The 19,891-nt window shown below is 41.4% G+C and overlaps 1 protein-coding gene and 1 long non-coding RNA gene across 10 annotated transcripts in view; one reads left to right on the forward strand and one right to left on the reverse strand.

Annotated features, from left to right (window-relative positions):
• Window positions 1-19,891, reverse strand: part of LOC145520116 (uncharacterized) — a 525,123-nt gene that overhangs the window by 263,545 nt on the left and 241,687 nt on the right. For 2 of the 9 annotated variants that reach the window (XM_081525837.1, XM_081525827.1), the window contains exons 1-2: window positions 3,889-4,031; window positions 160-327 (exon numbers count right to left, since the gene is read on the reverse strand). The exons of 6 other annotated variants lie outside the window; for them this stretch is intronic. In XM_081525837.1, coding sequence (XP_081381963.1) covers window positions 160-207 — 48 coding nt within the window. In that variant the 5' untranslated portion in view covers window positions 208-327; window positions 3,889-4,031. Of the gene's footprint in view, window positions 1-159; window positions 328-3,888; window positions 4,032-19,891 lie in introns of those variants that run through there. One more of the 9 variants, XM_081525818.1, reaches the window with a different exon arrangement.
• LOC145520139 (uncharacterized) lies at window positions 7,384-18,400 on the forward strand. The gene is made up of 3 exons (XR_014064248.1): window positions 7,384-7,774; window positions 12,834-13,006; window positions 14,288-18,400. It is a non-coding gene; the product is annotated as an uncharacterized LOC145520139 (long non-coding RNA).

Here is a 19,891-nt window from a genome sequence, read left to right on the forward strand (position 1 = left end):
TGCTTATCCCTGGTTCCACCCAGAAAACAACACACAGAAAATAGCATCAGAGGCAATCTCTAAAGTTTCTCGTTAGGGAGCCTTGGATGAAGACAGGAGCTAATCCTTTAAGCTGAATAAAAGTGGAAAAAGTTTAGCTTCTGCTTCCAGATCTCTTACCCCGAAGCCAGTGCAGACACTGGTAGGGAGCTCTGAAAGAGGCTTCATCTCATCTCTTGAATCCTAGGTAAAAATTTCATGCTGGGTGGTCAGGTTGGTTTCAGCGTGTGATCAGGACATTCAGAGGCAATAACGTTGAGTAACAAGCATGAGCATGAAATGAGGAATCTGACAAATGTTAAAAAGAAAAAAAATTCCAGAATTATAATGTGTTAGAACTGTTCTTCTCTGCCGTGTTTACTCAAGGATTTGATCTTTCCCTCCTCCCAACCTTCTAAATTTTGAGAAGAAAATATTTTGAACTTTATTTTCATACCATATCCTCTCACTGAGATTCCAAAGCTGTAAGCAGGGTTACCTAACATGGGAGTGCTTAGGAAGAACATCCGAAGACATACAAACAGTGAGACATCAAACGTTGCTGAGGAAATGGAAGAAATCCTGACCATATCACCACATTATAACAACCACTTTATTTTTAGTTTAAAGAGTAGCATTAATTTTCTTTCTTGTGAATTTCTGTAAAGCAGCTTATTTGCCTATTAAAGAATTCAAACCATCAAGACAGAGAAACCTGGTAATTAGTCACCTTTATTATTAAAGGAGTTTATACAATAACCACTTGACTTGGGTGAGGCAGAAAATGGAGCAGAAGGTCTATTGAGTGGAGCCTTAGGAGAAGGGGGAACCAAGTTTCAGCTGTCCACACACCCACAGTGCTGACCAGGGCAGGTCACCAGTTTCCCTAAGCCTCAGGTTCCTTGCCTCCAAACAGAATGGCAGCTTCTTCTTGACCTAAGGGTATTATGAGAACCACTTTGGAACTCTGTGAGTAAAATGCTTTTGTCAACTGTATACCTTCTCCAATTCGGGGCATGACAGACATAAACAATAGGGTGGCCTCTGGTTTATCATAAGTAATGAAGGAACTAGTCTTTTTTTTAATTTGTATTTTATATTGTGGTACAGTTGATTTACAATGTTGTGTTAGTTTCAGGTATACAGCAAAGTGATTGTTATCCATGTACATATATTCATTATTTTTCAGCTTCTTTTTCCATATAGGTTATTAGAGAATACTGAGTAGAGTTCCCTATGCTATATGGTAGATCCTTGTTGATAATCTATTTTATGTATCAGTTCAGTTCAGTTGCTCAGTTGTGTCCGACTCTTTGTGACCCCATGAACCACAGCACGCCAGGTCTCCCTCTCCATCACCAACACCCTGAGTCCACCCAATCCCATGTCCATGAAGTCGATGATGCCATCCACCATCTCATCCTCTGTCGTCCCCTTCTCCTCCTGCCCTCAATCTTTCCCAGCATCAGGGTTTTTCAAATGAGTCAGCTCTTCTCATCAGGTGGCCAAAGGACTGGAGTTTCAGCTTTAACATCAGTCCTTCCAACGAACACCCAGGACTGATCTCCTTTACAATGGACTGGTTGGATCTCCATTGGAGATCCAAGGAGAGAAGACTCAAGAGTCTTCTCCAATACCACAGTTCAAAAGCATCAACTCTCTGGCGCTCAGCTTTCTTTATAGTCCAACTCTCACATCCATACATGACTACTGGAAAAACCATAGCCTTGACTAGGCAGACCTTTGTTGGCAAAGTAATGTCTCTGCTTTTTAATATGCTATCCAGGTTGGTCATAACTTTCCTTTCAAGGGGTAAGCGTCTTTTAATTTCATGGCTGCAGTCACCATCTGCAGTGATTTTGGAGCCCGGAAAAATAAAGTCAGCCAGCCACTGTTTCCCCATCTATCTGCCATGAAGTGATGGGACTAGATGCCATGATCTTAGTTTTCTGAATGTTGAGCTTTAAGCCAACTTTTTCACTCTCCTCTTTCACTTTCATCAAGAGGCTCTTTAGTTCTTCTTCACTTTCTGCCATAAGGGTGGTGTCATCTGCATATCTGAGGTTATTGATATTTCTCCCAGCAATCTTGATTCCAGCTTGTGTTTCTTCCAGCCCAGTGTTTCTCATGATGTACTCTGCATGTAAGTTAAGTAAGCAGGGTGACGATATACAGCCTTGATGTAATCCTTTTCCCATTTGTAACCAGTCTGTTGTTCCATGTCCAGTTCTAACTGTTGCTTCCTGACCTGCATACAGGTTTCTCAAGAGGCAGGTCAGGTGGTCTGGTATTCCCATCTCTTTCAGGATTTTCCACAGTTTATTGTGATCCACACAGTCAAAGGCTTTGGCATAGTCAACAAAGCAGAAATAGATGTTTTTCTGGTACTCTCTTGCTTTTTTGATGATCCAGCGGCTGTTGGCAATTTGATCTCTGGTTCCTCTGCCTTTTCTAACGCCAGATTGAACATCTGGAAGTTCATGGTTCACGTATTGCCAAAGCCTGGCTTGGAGAATTTTAAGCATTACTTTACTAGCGTGTGAGATGAGTGCAATTGTGCAGTAGTTTGAGCATTCTTTGGTATTGCCTTTCTTTGGGATTGGAATGAAAACTGACCTTTTTCAGTCCTGTGGCCACTGCTGAGTTTTCCATATTTGCTGGCATATTGAGTGCAGCACTTTCACAGCGTCATCTTTCAGGATTTGAAATAGCTCGACTGGAATTCCATCACCTCCACTAGCTTTGTTCGTAATGATGCTTCCTAAGGCCCACTTGACTTCACATTCCAGGATGTCTGGCTCTAGGTGAGTGATCACACTATCATGATTTTATATATAGTAGAATGTATATGTTAATTCTAAACTCCAAATTTATCCCTTCCCTCCACCTTTCCCCTTTGATAATCATATGTTTGTTTTCAAAGTCTGTGAGTCCACTTCTGTTTTGTAAATAATTTCATTTGTATCATTTTTTTTTAGATTCCACATATAAGTGATATATTTGTCTTTGTCTGACTTATTTCACTTAGTATGATAATCTCTAGGTCCATCCATGTTGCTGCAAAAAGCAGTATTTCATTTTTTATGGCTGAGTAATATTCCACTATATATATGTTCCACATCTTCTTTATGCATCCCTCTGTCAATGGACAATTAGGTTGCTTCCACTATTGTAAATAGTGCTGCAATGAATTTTTCAGTGCTTTTTCAATATGACAGCTAGTCATAGATTAAAAATTAAAATTGTCATTTTGAGTAATAAAGGAATGTGGAGAGTGGTGATGATGATGCTAAACTTAGAAAATCGGGCCTGAATGCTGCTGAGATATTTAAAATAAACGTATTCCTTCATCCACTGGGCACTTCTTTTATGAGGTACTGGGAAAACTAAGGCACAAACCCTCGATGTGAAGGGGTGGGGGGGCCCAAGTCCAGAATCTTGTGAAGGGATCAGCAGAAGAGGGCAGGTGTTTATAACAACACGGACTGAGGTATGTATTAGCCCAGAGGAAGACACCTGACCCAGACTGAGTGGAGGGGAGCAAATTCCCTCGTAAATAAGTCTGATGATCGAAGTCTAAGAGTGCACGTGCAGAAGCAGAGCGAACCTCCTTCAGTTTGCTCCAGAGTGCCCACGTTTGCCTTTCCTTTTTCACCCACATGTCAGTAGCCTTTGGGGTCTGTTTGGCATAATCTTGCCTTTGCACTTGTCTCTGAGGAGCACCTGTCATCCCCACCTGCTTGCCGCACTGGTAGTTTTCTACAAGGCTCTCCACCTTTAGGCACAGTGACCAAAGGCCATGGACGTGGTAGTTGCTGCTAACCTGAGGTCTCAGCTCACAGCGCCCTATTCCATGCGGAGATTACTCACCCCTACCTCCAACGGGCAGCACCTAAGAGTGTCTGAGAGGCAGAACGCTTCCACTATTGTTGCAGAGCTGCTCCTCCCGGCTGCTCCCTGTGCATTTGAGCAAGGAGGATTAGGGTGTCTCAAGTTGGCCTGGGGAAAGCCCTGTTTCCCCAAATACAGCACGCAATTATAACAGAAAGAGGTCACAGGGCACAATCCTGTGAGCAAATAATGCTGGGAGTGGAGAAGAGGAAGCTAATGATTTATGTCATTTCCCTCTACCCCAGACTTTCACAAAGCTCCATTACTCAGAGCCAGGACAAAGGTCTGAGTAAGCCGGGGCCCTTCTCACACGTGAACCATGACATGGTGAGTGGTTTGGGCCTTGTGCCTTCTGCACAGAGTTCCCTACCTCTGCTTCTGTGCTTCAGGGAAGCTCCTACCCACCCCACAAGGCCCCAAACATCACCTCCGATTTGTAGTCTGTGCCAGCAGAGAGGACGGAGTTACAGTACCAAGTTCTGAACTGCCGAAGACCAGTGCAACGGAGCTAGGCATATTTGATACTACAACAAGTCAGGATTCTTACAGAAGACAATGGAAGGGATATCAAGTAGACAGTAAACAGTGCCTGCTCCAGAAAAATTGCATTTTATACTTTCCACCCACCATCTTCCCCTTTTGGTGATCAAAAGATATTTTAACACATCAAAAGTTTGAGAATTTTATGTATTTTGTCCAATCTAAACTTTCCACACCCAAAGAGTCAAAAAATGGATGCTTCCTGCATTTTCTATCAAAAATCTGCAGACAATGAGAAACACTCACATGGTACATTTGAGCCTAATAACATTCCTATGAGGTAAGTATTATTGTTCACATTTTATAAATGATTGAGACATCAAATGATCAAGTGACTTACAAATGTTTACCCAGTCAGGAAGGGTAAACTTGATATTAGAATCCAAGGCTTCTGACTACAAATCTAGATCTTTCTCCACTAAAACCAGATACTACATAGAGAAACAAATAAACTAACAGAAAAAAAGACAGGTGGATTATGTTAAAAGTTTAAACAGAATTAACCACCGAAAGGAGAGAAAGACAAGGAAAGGGTCCTCTTCTTTTAAGGATAAGTCTAAAGTCCACAGATACAGAGCAAAGACAAGTGTGGCCCACTCCCACTAAGATCAAACAGGGTGCTAATTAAAGTAAGGGGTTTAGGGAAGGGCATAGGTCTTCCCATGATTTCTTCTTTCATTTGTTCAAACCCAATGCATTCATGCAACAAACTATGGTTGAGTATCCACTCTGGTCAGCCCTTGCTGGATAGGCAGAGAGAAGAGCCTCTGGCCTCCAGAAGCTTCTAGTCTCCACAAGCATCCTGACTTCCAGCCACATGGATCTGCTAACTATTGCCCTGAACACTCAGGTCATTCTTTAGACTTCCATGCTTTGCGCAGGCAACACCCTCCTCCTGAGGAATGTCTTTCCCATCATCTCTTCCTGAAAAAATTTTGCTCGGCTTTCCAAGTCCAGCCACATGGCTCATCCCAGGTGCAGCTCAGGCTGTGGTAACCTTCTGAGTTCCTTCTCATGCTGCCCAGGACTTCGCCTTGGCTCTGTGCACTGTGGCGTATGTAGAGGAGTTCTCATTCAGAGCCTGCAGTCCCTGCAAAAGTGAACTAAGGAAGTCCTCACAGCTGAAGAGGCCACCCTCTTCCAAGCCAATTTGATTTACCTTCCAATTCAAAGCAGGGGAAGTAGAACATAATCATGTAATGATGGAGAAAGATGTAAACTAATCCATGGTAAGAAATCCTTGTGGAAGAGAAGTTAATGAAGAAAAGGAAGAGGGTCTGTATGCTTTTGTAACTCAACAGCAACTCAGACAGTATTCTATACCCTTGATTCTGTCAATAAACTATAATTATTATAGCTCCATTTGTCAGAGTTAGAAGTTAATATTCTGACACTCTGATATCTGAACAAGTGCTCATATCTGGAGGACATGTGCTAGTCTAGAAAAGTAACCCTAAACAAATAACCTGTCAGAGCTTGTATAGCCCTGTCTGCATAGCCAACACTGACCCTAGGTGGTCAGCCCTCTGGTGACTGGAGAGGAGGTTTTATCATGGCACAGGGATCACTGTGGCTCCAAGCCATCCAGTTCCATCTGCTTTTCTTTCATGTTCACCAGGGTACTTCAAGGATTAATTTCCTTTCCTTGCTGGGCTTGCAGTACAACATAATGAAGAGAAGCATGGCCCATGGTAGCGAACTCTACAGTATTCAAAACCCAACACAACCATTTTCTTAGTTAGGCAACTAACATAATCTCTTTGAGGCTCAGTTCCCTTGTCTCTGAAATTATAACAAAGAGATAAACACCAACATGATGTTTGTGGGAAGAGATTATATATGCACAGATAGTGCACAAGGTTTGCACTTAGCCCTGTATACACTGGTAGTTATTATCAGTGATAAATTCTTATTGTTACTTCTTTGATACAGTATCTGGAAGGTATCTTCCTATCTTAAAAATTCAGGCATTGATATTTAGTTTCTACACCACTACTGTGAGAAGTAAGTAATTCACTGAGTACAAAAGTTAACTTGCTAATGTCTAGGGACACTGACACGATAATGTTCTTGGACCTCAAAGCCTTGGGTCAGTCCCGAAAGACATTACTGCCCTGGCAGCAACATTCACTCCACCCTGAAATCCTCACACCCACTCGAGTGCATCTGCAGGTTCTATATTGCTTTCCTGCTTCCATGAACTGCAAACACCCTGCTCTGTGAATACTTCCCCAACAAAAATATAAGCTCCTGGAGGCCAAGGCATATGTCCTTCCTCTCTCTGTAGCTCAGGATCTGGCATGGAACAAATCTTATCATGTATGTACTGGACAAATGATTTTAGCAAGGAGAAAGAGGACATTATTGATTGAGTCAATGAGTAACCACAATGCAAGAAGACCTTAGTTCTCTTTTTATCTATTTCCCCCCAATTCTAATCATTTTAGAACATTCATTATTCCCAGTGTCCTATTCTCTCTTCTTTCCACTCCTTTTTCCCACGTCCACTCCCTTCTCTGCTTCCTATCCTGAAAACCCAAAACTGAGTGAGTGCTATATGGCTTGTTGACAGCACTCATCAGTCCAGAACTCATGAAGTATCCCTTTCAAGAGTTCAACAAAAGTCAAGCCAAACCTGGACTGTCCATGAAGCACCTTAGGTTTACAAATAAAGAAGAAAGGAACATGGAATTTGGATTCCCAGGAAGATCAGTGGTAAAGAATCCGCCTAACAATGCTGGAGACACAGGTTTGATCCCTGGGTCAGGAAGACCCCCTGGAGAAGGAAATAGCCCACTTCAGTATTCTTGCCTGAGAAGTCCCTTGGACAGACGAGCCTGGCGGGCTACAGTCCATGGGGTCACAAAAGAGTTGGACATGACTTAATGACTACACAACAACACGGGATTAAGTCATAAAAGAGATACAAAATCCAATCAGAGAAAGGAGTGAGCCAGCTGGGTAGCTGCCTAGGACACTAACTGTATTAGTCAGAATGCCAAATAGATTCCCCAAATCTCAGGGGTAGGACACTTCTTGGTATTGACACATCTAAGCAGAGACATTACTTTGCCAACAAAGGTCCGTCTAGTCAAGGCTATGGTTTTTCCAGTAGTCATGTATGGATATGAGAGTTGGACTGTGAAGAAAGCTGAGTGCCAAAGAATTGATGCTTTTGAACTGTGGTATTGCAGAAGACTCTTGAGACTCCTTTGGACTGCAAGGAGATCCAACCAGTCCATCCTAAAGGAGATCAGTCCTGGGTGTTCATTGGAAGGATTATATTGAAGCTGAAACTCCAGTACTTTGGCCACTTCATGCGAAGGTTTGACTCATTATAAAAGACCCTGATGCTGGGAAGGATTAGGGGCAGGAGGAGAAGGGGATGACAGAGGATGAGATGGCTGGATGGAATCACCAACTCGATGGACATGAGTTTGGGTGAACTCCGGGAGTTGGTGATGGACAGAGAGGCCTGGCGTGCTGCGATTCATGGGGTCACAAAGAGTCAGACATGACTGAGCAACTGAACTGAATGTAGGTCAGCAGAGCATTCAGCTCCATCTAGTTATTCAGGGACTTAGTCTGGCAGTGGAGCAAGCAATCAGGTTGCGACACCACCAGTTTAAAAAATGGCTTCAGGCTTCAGCACTGCCGAGGATAGGAGAGAGCAAGGGACTCGCCCTTGCTTTTAAACTGGTTGGCCAGAAATGACATGTATCACTTCCACTCAGTGCTCATTGGCCAGAATTAGGCAATAACCCATCTTATTTCAGATAAGATATCTTATCAGAATGTGAAATCTTCCATAGGATACAAACAGAAGTATCCATCTCAAAATTTTAAACATCATGAAAGTGAAAGTGAAGTTGCTCAGTCGTGTCCAACTCTTTGTGACCCCATGGACTGTAGCCCACCAGGCTCCTCCATCCATGAAATTTTCCAGGCAAGAGTACTGGAGTGGGTTGCCATTTCCTTCTCCAGGGAATCTTCCTGACCCAGGGATCAAACCAGGGGTTCCCACATTGTAGGCAGATGCTTTTACCGTCGGAGCCACCAGGGAAGTCCTAACCATCACGGGACTATATCAAAAACCACCATCAGTTACCTCAGGCTTCCACTTACACAACTGGTAAAACTGAACTTAATTCTACGGTCACTGAAACAGAAAGCACCTTCGATTGGAAAGTTTATATTCACTGCTCACTGGGGTCACCCTACCTCAGCTGATTTGTTTTATGACAGAGGTTGCTCAATGCAATAAACGCCAGGCCACCAAGTCAGAGACCAGCCAATTGTTTGTTCCTGGAAGCCAGAGGAAAATCTGAAACCAAATCATACCTGGGGTCATACCATTTACTGGCAACAAATGATTTTGTGTAATATTTAAATGTTAATCCCTTTAATAGGCTTCCCAAGAAGCTGTCTGGTTCAGTAAATCATACAAAAAAGCTGAAGGGAGAATGAGAAATAGAAAAGTGGAAAATTTTTGCCAAAAGGCAAACCAAACCAAGAAGAGCAATTTTAAAACTCTTTTTGAATGAGACTGCAACTATATTCTTGGAAGCTACCCCAATCCTCTGGTGTGTGAGTGACTTATACTATCCAGTTATAAGTGATGGAAAAACTGTGAGCTGGACAGCTATGCCAGATACATGAAAATGTTATATTAGCATCAACGTATGTAGTGGATTCCCCATTTTAAATCTAAACATAAAAGGAAAGGAACTTAATTTAATAGAAAATCAATTTCTCTCTCACTAAAATAAATGGTGAGAATATATATTTTAAACATCGATACGAGCAAATACCATATTAGCTGCCTGAGGCACCCATGTCTCCAGGCCTCAGCAACAATATAGCTCTGTCAGAATCAGAGCCAACTTTATTTTTCTATTGGTAAAAGGAGGCATCCTTTTTTCTTTTTTTTGGAAATGACCCGCAGCATGTGGGATCTTAGCTCCGTGACCAGGTATCAAACTCACACCTCCTGCATTGAAAGTGCAGAGGCTTAACCACTGGACCGCCAGGGAAGTTCCAAAAAGAGGCATCTTGATATAGACAAAGACACTGAACTTGAGTACAATCGTATATAAGCAATGGCATGGCAAATTACTAGTCAATTTGGATTACCTATTTAAGCTACTATACAGCAATAATAATGCTTATCAAATAAGCTACCATATATATAAACAGTCGGACATGACTAAGCACAGCACAGCACAGGATGAGCCTACTTGGGACATAATGTCTTCAACGTCTTATCTAAGTTGATTAATGACTTTGTATCAGGCAGGACACTTGATCTTGACCCAAGCAAAATCAACATGAAGTGGATCAACTTAATAAAATGTGCATCAGCTTTCCTTTCTCCAAAACACCTGCTTCTGCCTTTACAACAAAGCTACTAGAGGTGACCAAGGTAAAATGGAAGAAAGACCTTGGAACTCTTAGAGAAGAGACACCAGAGAAATTCAAACTCTACTACCTGTCCTTGATGAGTAATACTAGGGGATTTTCCCTACCAGGAAACAGGTCTCCACTCCTAAGAATGCATATTGTCCATATCAAGCAAATATTACAATGCTGACCTAGTTAGTACTGTCAAATATAATCTTCGCAATGCTTTTTGTTAACTGAGTTCATTATGCTTAAGGACACAGCGTCAGATGAACAGGAAAATACCAAGAAGGCCCCCTTTTGCATTCTATCTGTGGGAGTAACTGGACAGGTTTGGGGTGCTGACTTGTCAGCAACAAAAGAAAATTAAACCAAACCTTCCTGTTTAGTTTTCATGCTATATTTGACATTTCTGGGATTTCCCATTTCTTCTATCTACCATCCAGTGGCAGAGCCCTCCTCTCCTAGGGAACACGGATCCACAGCCACTTTTCTTGGTAACTTATACTTGGCACTTGGCCGACAAGCATTCCAATAGCTGCCCTCCTAGAGCCAACAAATGGGATTTCAGTCAAATGAAAATAGCCTTTTACTTTCACAATGGGAGAGAAACGTCCATGAAAATTTGTGTTTGAGCTGACTTAGAGCCCACCTTTAGCAAAGGGGGAAAAATACATTTTCACAGCTGCTGCAAGTGATAGCAAACTCTCACCAAGCCCCACAGCCAGGAAGAGGTAGCTCATAAAGCCTGATGTGAAACCTTGTCAGTAAAACAAATTTTATTTCTCTGGGGCCAATCCCTCCTGAAAATACCATGCCAGTTCCTTGCTGGAATTCTGAACACCATCAGAAAAACATGAGTCCTTTTCTTCAAAGAAACTGAAGTCTCTGAGCATGCACTGTCTCATTAATCTTCATGACATATCTATAAGGAAGTCAAAAAAGTCATTATGTTTTTCCCATTCTGCAGATTTTATGGGCTCCAACAATTGCCTAGGGTAACAGGACACATTTGTGGCAGAGCCCAACCTCCAGGACTGGCCAGTCTCCTGGGAAATTACTATTTTCTGGTAGATTCTTGTGTCATCATATGGTCACTCTCTTATTCACACACTGGGCAAACATTCATTGAATGCTGACTCCCTGCCAGCCATTGAGCTGTATGCCAGGAGAGGAAACTAATTAAGGAAAGGACCTGCCCTAGAGAAATGTACAGTCTAGGAGAGGGGAGTCTGGAAGTAAACAGGTAATTATAAGGAGATCCAAGATCCATAGGCAACACAGCTGAGTGGTTAAGAACATGCCAGGAGTAAATGAGCTCTGGGTTCAAATTCCTGCCTAGTCTCACATTTGCATTTTTCCATGGCACTGATCTTCTAACATACTATATAATTTGCCGGCTTATTTTTTTACGCACACACACACACACACACCACTGGAATATAAATTCTGTGAGGATAGGGATCTTTTGGCTGTTTGTTCAGGAATGTGTCTTCCAGGGCCTGGCATGTAACTGAATAAATATATGCTGAATAAATAAATTCACTTCATGACCCTGGGAAATTTACCTTCTTTGAGCCTTAGTTTCCTCATGTATAACATGGGGGTTGTCAAGAGGACTAGGTTAGATAGTATACACATGGATTCAGCGTAGAGGTAGGCCATAATAAACAGGGTAAGTGGTCTTAAATGTTAAATTTTGATGATACAGTTGTCTCCAGTACTAAGGGAGCACTAATAAGCATTAACGATCTCTACTTGAGGAGGTCAGAGAAGTCGGTGACGTTGTGTCCTGAAATTGAGTAGTGGAAGAAAAAAGGGAAGGAAAAGGACTCAAATCAGCAAGAAAGACGAGATCAAGACTAAGAAGATGTCACTGGAAGCTACTCTGAGGCCTCCTTTTTTTTTTCACAGTCTTTCATCCCTGTGCTCCCAAGGACTTCTGTACTTCAGAGGCACCTTCTCCTGGATTGATTTCAGGGCCCAGCAGAGAGCGAAAGTCCCCTAATTCCTCCTACGCAAAGCTTTCTCCTTCGGGCCCAGCCATGGGCTGGATTCTGTGCGCTCAGTACAAATCTACCAAAATGAGACTGGCCGTGTAGTAACTACAGCAAGTAAAATAAGAGGCTTTCCGCTCGATGACACACCTGTGATTCAGTCTGCCCTGACAAAGCTGGAGATTAAGTTTCCTTGCCTAAAGCTGCAAGGAGAAACATGACACCCTTTACTGGCTATGAGTGGAATACACTTTATTAACCCGACCTTAATTATATTCCATTTTGAGAGTCAATAGTTTCGATTGCAACACCACATGAAACCAGAGGGAACTGCACCCCATGGGATGCCGGCCATAAACGAGATCGGAAAAGTGCCTCTAAGGCAGTGACCCGCTTCTGCCAACCAGTCAGCAGTGAGCAGCCTGGAGCCCTTGCCTGGCTGTGGGGGAGCCCCAGAGGTGGCCAAATCAGGGCAGGGCTGGGACGGCAGTCAGCTGGATAATGTGAATCTGGCCTCGATTTGTAAGAGAAATGATGTCTCACTGTGAAAAGTAAGATGCAAACGTGGCAAGAATTACATGCAGCCTAAACTTTCCAGGGATGCTGTGAATACAACTATCTCTACACAGATGAAATTCTTTTTCATCCAATCATCGCAATCCAGTTCTAGCTACAGGTAGAAAGTGACTTTTCTTTTCAGTAGACAGATTAGAATAACCTTATAAGAGGCAAGGGAGTTAATCCTGCACTACTTTTCTGGGGTAATTTTCCCCAAATACTTTGCCTTCCAACCTGTACTTTTCAAATAAAGTTACTAAAAACAGATTATTGGCCCAAGGGTTGAGTGTCTTCATTATTGTAATCAATAGCTACAAATTATTGGCACTTAGTAGGTAGCAATCATTATGTTAAAAATTTTACATGAATTATTTCATTAAATCTGCACAATAGTTTTACGATGTGGACATATGCATTTCATTTTTCTAGTTTCCACAATCAGAAAAAGGCAGAAGGACAGCTCACACTCAAGTCTACATGAAGCCCAAGCTCGCACCACTGCTGCTACACTCTGCCTCCACTGAAACACAGGATCTGAAACGATGAGCAGGATGCCTAATTCATCTGGGTTCCCCAGTGCCCAGCAGAAGCCCTGACGGATGGTAGGTCTTAGTGATGTTTGGCCAATTAATTAATTAACTGGGCAGTTTTAAAGAATCTCAGACTAGGGGCTAGTTGGAAGCCAGCTCTCACCGTAACAAGCCATGTGAATTTGAGACAGGCAATTCCCCTTGGGCCTTGGCCTTCCCACTTGAACAATGAAATAGTTGGACTAGATGACCTCTGATGGTATCTGATTCAGGGTCTTGCTCCAAGTTCACCTAGCCAGCCAGCACCTAAAGCCTGCATTGGAAGCTTGTCTGCCTCCCCATCTCCCACCCCAAACTTGAATGCACATTCACAGAAATGGGTGCTCAGTTTGACAGCACCTTGGCGGGAGCCCCAGTGAGTCATATTTCAGGCTAGGCAGGAATGTAGGCATGCACATGAGTTACTGTTAAAAACACAAGGCTGGTGTCTATCTACCAGAGGGAAAAACAGTTAACACAACCATGACCCAGGGTTCTCTTTAATCTGACATATGAGAGAATGAGTCTCTGTGAGCCCAAGAGGGACCCTCTCCTCAATCATGGAAACATGCAAATAAAAAAAAAATCATTAAACACCTCATCTTTCTGAGGATGTGAGGTGTCTAAAATTAAACTATTATCATTTAGTCATGGTCAGTAATACATTCAGGACACTTTGCCACATCCAGCAAATTGTTTTTATTGCTATCCTGTAGCAAGTATGAGATGAGGCAAAGATACTGTACAGAGGAGTAAATAAATTATTCTTACCTCAAGAGCCCCAATCTTGTGAGATTTAGCTATCATTCAAGTCGGACTTGTAAAAGTCAAGAAATAAAGGACTAATTCTGACAAGAGAATGGAACAGCAGGAAGGCTGACTGGAAATTGGGTTTCTGAGGACATGACATTCGATTTAAACTTCTATAAAAGAATGGGCTTTGACAGGTGTAAGTGAAGGAAGAATATTTTACCAAAGGCAAATGATTAGTGAGTTTTAGTTATTTTGTCATGACATGCACATATGTACACACACACACACACGTTATCCACAATCAGAATGTCCCTTTGCACACACCTGTACCCACTCAACTAGGTTTCTGTGGGCCCAGCCCCAAGATTTCTCACTAACCATTAGGAATAAAACTGGTCACACTTCTCATAATGGCAGGATTGAAACACATGTCTCTGTTAAGTACAATTTAAACCATATGCTTCTGCCTTATTTCTGCCTAGTTCATCAAAATTGTCTTTCACATTTGAGTCTGGATAGCCAAAAGCCTTCCAAGTTTTTTTTTTTTCTCTTGACATGTAGGAAGTTGTCTTTTTCCAAAGAGAAAAACACTCTGAAATCACAGAAGATTCCAGGCTGCTCTTGGAAGGAATTAGATGTGTTTAGATTCACACACAAAGTTTAAAAAGGTAAAGATTCTTCCAAGTTGAGTTTATTGGTTCTGCATAGTCCCACAGCCTCTGTGTTTTCCTCTCTTTTAATACTTACCATAAAACTTAATGTGGAGATATAATTTTATAATATAATACAGGGCCCTAGTGCAAGGGGCAGCAAACTCAAACCTGTGGTGCAAATATGACTGGCCACGTATTTATATATGACCTGCAAGTTAGGACTGGTTTTGTGTTTTTAACTTGTTTTTAACAAATTAAAGGAATAATACTATTTTGTGATATGCAAAAACTATATAAAACGCAAATTTCAGTGTTCCTAAGTGAAGCTTAGGAACTAGAGATCAAATTGCCAACATCCGTTGGATCATTGAAGAAGCAAGAAGTTTCCAAACAAATATCTACTTCTGCTTAATTGACTACGCCAAAGCCTTTGACTGTGTGGATCACAACAAACTGGAAAATTCTTCAAGAGATGGAAATACCAGACCACCTGACCTGCCTCCTGAGAAACCTCTATGCAGGTCAAGAAGCAACAGTTAGAACTGGACATGGCACAACAGACTGGTTCCAAATCGGGAAAGGAGTACGTCAAGGCTCTATATTGTCACCCTGCTTATTTAACTTATATGCAGAGTACATCATGCGAAATGTCGGGCTGGATGAAGCACAAGCTGGAATCAAGATTGCTGGGAGAAATATCAATAACCTCAGATATGCAGCTGACACCACACTTATGGCAGAAAGCGAAAAAGAACTAAAGAGCTTCTTGATGAAAGTGAAGAGGAGAGTGAAAAAGTTGGCTTAAAACTTAACATTCAGAAAACTAAGATCATGGCATCCTATCCCATCACTTCATGGCAAATAGACAGGGAAACAATGGAAACACTGACAGACTTTATTTTCTTGGGCTCCAAAATCACTGCCGATGGTGATTGCAGCCATAAAATTAAAAGATACTTGCTCCTTGGAAGAAATGTTATGACCAACCTAAACAGCATATTAAAAAGCAGAGACATTACTTTGCCAACAAAGGTCCGTTTAGTCAAAGGTATGGTTTTTCCAGTAGTCATATATGGATTTGAGAGTTGGACTATAAAGAAACTGAGTGCTGAAGAATTGATGCTTTTGAACTGTGGTGTTGGAGAAGACTCTTAAGAGTCCCTTGGACTGCAAGAAGATCCAACCAGTCCATCCTAAAGGAAATCACTCCTGAATATTCATTGGAAGGACTGATGCTGAAGCTGAAGCTCCAATCCTTTGGCCACCTGATGTGAAGAACTGACTCACTGGAAAAGACCCTCATGCTGGGAAAGATCGAAGGCCGGAGGAGAAGGGAACAACAGAGGATGAGATGGTTGGATGGCATCACCAAATCAATGGACCTGAATTTGAGCAAGCTCCAGGAGTTGGTGATGGACAGAGAAGCCTGGCATCCAGCAGTCCATGAGATTGCAAAGAGTCAGACATGACTGGGCGACTGAACTGACTGACCTAAGTGAAGCTTTAGTAGCACATAGCCACGATCATTTCATTTCTTTACGTCTCTCTATGGCCACCATCAGACTTAGTGTCAGTATTGAGTAGTTGTGACAGAGACTATATGACCTGCAAAATCTAAAATATTTGCTATCTGTCCCTTTACAGAAGATGTTTGCCAACACCTGCTCTAAGGTAACAGGTTGCTCTCACTTAACTGGACACTTAAGACTTTTTTAAATAGGTCTTAATGCTGAAAAAACAAAACTGTCTCAAAGTTCTCAGTAGTTATTATCCTCTAGGAACTAAAGAATTAAATTTACTTTTGGGTCATGCTATCCTTTGTCCTTTGTTCTTGAAAAATGAATCCAGTGTAGCCTTTAATTACCCAGATGTAAAGCAATATATATTTGAGGAAAAATGGAGTAACCATTAATCTTAATGTAAATGTTTATACAAAGAAGTAAAGAATTCTCTTTGATATATATGTCAGATGTTTCTTTTAGCATAGCTGCATCTCTGCAGACTTTGTAGCTTCTTTAGAGACAAAAATTTCTTTAGTTTTCATCTTCTCTATGATTGTATATCATTGCTTATTCTTGGGGAACTGTGTGTGTGCTTTATAGAATTTTTTCACATTAGATTGGAAGTACAGATCTGAAAAACTACAAGAAAAATGGGAAAGACTCTGTTTTTACTTTAAGCCAAGGTTGAGATTAGATTGGCTATGTTTATTTCATTTTGAACTATAATAAGATGTTATTTAAGATGAACAACAACCTAGGCTTTGTGAAATGATGATGAAATATTGCATTCTGATGTGATGGTATTTTGGAGATCATAGGCCCAGGGGCAGAATTTCATCTGAAAAGAAGGGATATCCTTGCTGTATATTATTCTCAAGAGAAGGACAACATATGAAGACTAAGGCTGCAAGATTGGTCAGTGACAGGGGGAAAGAGAATAAAACTCTTTTTTTTCTCTGGACCTTCATAAACTGAGGTCTAAACACCAGTGAAAAGGATATACTGTAGGTCACAGAGACTCCCATAAAGTAAAATGGTTTCTTTGAAATAGCTAGGATGGGGAATGACCATTCAGAGGCCTTGGGAGAATGAGTCTGGACCTATAGTCCTTGAAAACAGACACCGGAAACAGCAGTTCTAGAATATTTACTGTTTGTACTTACCTCCTATAAGCCTTAACATCCAACAGAGTTGTGTTCTAAATTTATCATCTAGGCTCAAGTGTATGGTGATAAATTAAGAACTTGCTCTATATTTAAATGAAATGATAAAGAGGAAATATAATCAGCTGAGGATGCCAATACCCAATGGAGCAGTGACTGGCAAACAGCTTCACAGCATGGCAAACAGGTCATAATGGATCTACATGTGTGAGTGTGTGCTAAGTCGCTTCAGTCGTGTCCAACTCTTTGTGACCCCATGGACTGTAGCCTACCAGGCTCCTCTGTCCATAGGATTCCCCTGGCAAGAATACTGAGTGGGTTGCCATGCCCTCCTCTGGGGGATCTTCCCAATCTTCCCTGCATTTCTCTCTTAAGTCTCCTGCATTGGCACACAGGCTCTTTATCACTAGTGCCACCTGGGAAGCCCCAATAGGTCTACACTAGGGATCTATTTATTTACACACATGAGCCACTATCCAAAGGAACTGTAAGAACCAACTGAGAATATATTAAGGAAGATGCAAGTTGGCCATCAAAGCTGACAAAGGCTCAAGCCAATAGCAACAGTTCTTAAAGGAATGTGACCTCATTTTACAGTTTTATAGGTGGTAGGAGTTACTTCTGCTGATAGCCTCCATTAAGCTGTAAGCTTCTTAAGAGCGGATAATCTCTCCATCCCCATCATCATAATTCTTGACTCCAAGTAGGATTTGAATACAACAAATTATCCAACAGAAAAGCACAGGGTTTATTCCCACACATTCTCATTATAAAGAGTCCCCACTCAATCAAGCTCAGGGGCATGCTTTAGAAGAGCCACTAGAAGTATCACCAAATCATCTAATACTTTTGCCTCCAAAACTGATCCTGAGAAATTTGCAAGAACAGAACTGAATAATTTCTAATGAACTACAATGGCATGTAGGCATATCTTAGAAGAACATCTTAATTACCCAGGAAATATTAAGGATTACAAATAACTATTACACAGATATGGCTATCTGCTTATGACTACTAAATTGAGATTCTTTTATTTGAGAGTTATAGCTACACCTCATCAACACCCAATACATGAATTATTAAAAACAATAATTACTTTCAGCTAACATGATAATGGCCTCACAATGTCTCTCAGCAGACTTCCTCTAAGCCAAGCATTCTCAACCAGACACTACAGTACCCAAATCCACATGAAGCCCAGCACCCAAAACTTGGTTCTAAGAAGATGAAAAAAAAAATTTTGATATTACAATGGTACTGTATATATGTATCCTTTCAAAAGGTTGCAGTACATAAACAGATATACGGTATATCTGGGACATTAAAATCACATGGGGTATGGTGACTAATAAAAAAGTGTCTGACAAGACTTCTTGTGAGGTTGAGAACCATCACTCTGGGCAATCACTAACACACCCCTGAAGATGGCACATTAAAGGAAAGCTATCTGTCCATCTGGATAGCCTAAGCATTCATTTTCCTGATAGGGAAAGTGAATTGTCCCAGCTGGCATATATAGGAGTTGGCCTAGTAAAGACTTAAATTCTGATTTTCAGTTAAGTGCCCACTTCACAGTGTGTCATGTTATCATCACCAGGAGAGAGTTTATTTTTCAATCTTTTTGGTTAAAAAAGATTGGTTATAGACAGAAAGGAATAATACAAACTATTAAAGAAAAACTAAATTGTTAATACACACTGTGAAGTGTATATGGAAAACAGTATAACCAATGCAGAATACCTATGGCTCCTTTACTGAGCTTCTACTGTGATTAAGGACCTGTGCCATGTCTCAAATTCCCAAGAAAGTGGACTCGATTATCTTGAGGATCTCCTTGTCCTGTCATGCTACATAGATTCCCATCTTGTGTACATCAGGGAGTTGAGGGAACTGCAATAGCATTAATAATAATATACATAATCAGTCCCTAATCACTCAAGTTATTACAAGTCAAAAGGAGGCTAAACTTCGAAGTAATTTCTTGGTTGTGAAATGAATATTGTTTTTTGCTAAGTTGCCCTTTAAACAGCCCACGTGGGCTGGTCCACTTTCATGAAGCAGTTCTACATGAGTAAAAATCCCAGGAACAATCCTGCCAAGGTCAAAGCAAAGACTTTCCATTCAGAGCATCATCCGTTCTGGCCAAAGCATGGCTGCCAAAGCTCTTTACATGAGCAAGGGGAGCTAATGAATAGAATTTGCATGGAATAACTTAAGCTGATATTGGCATTCCAAGAAGACATCTGTGCTGACATCTTACTCTCTCCTTTCTCATCTCTCCTCACTGTTACCAAAATGACCTCTGTAAAATGTACATCTGAGCATGTCATTCCCCTGCTTACACTATCTGGATGGCTCCTTACTGTCTACAGGACTAATCTAAACACCTAGACCAGGCACACAAAAGTCTTCTCAGACTGGGTTGTGTCTACCATTTCTGCCTCCTTTTCTGACAACTCCCTAGCCCATTATCCTTTTACCCTTTCAGCTCTATACTTTACTCAAACCAAGAAGCTACTTACTCCTCAAGATAACCTTGTCCTTTCCTATCACTGTTTCTTTGTAGAAGCTATAGTCCTTCTAGGGGATCTACAGCAGACAAAACCCTTATCCTTCAATACGCAGCTCAGATATCACCACACTGGGAAGCCTTCCTTGACTCACGGCTGATTGTCTTCCTCATAATGGACAACTTAAGATTCATACGATTGCTAATGAAAATAAGACCACAGACTTCCTTCAGGGATGAGATTGTGTCTTCATCTTTGCATGGCCAGCACACAGTAGGTGCTCGTTAGATGACACTGAATGGATGAACAGTAATACTGATTTATGGAATTCAGTTAG

The sequence above is a fragment of the Giraffa tippelskirchi genome, chromosome 1, assembly GCF_054371585.1.
Source record: "Giraffa tippelskirchi isolate mGirTip1 chromosome 1, T2T-mGirTip1v1.2.pri, whole genome shotgun sequence".
NCBI lineage: Eukaryota > Metazoa > Chordata > Mammalia > Artiodactyla > Giraffidae > Giraffa > Giraffa tippelskirchi.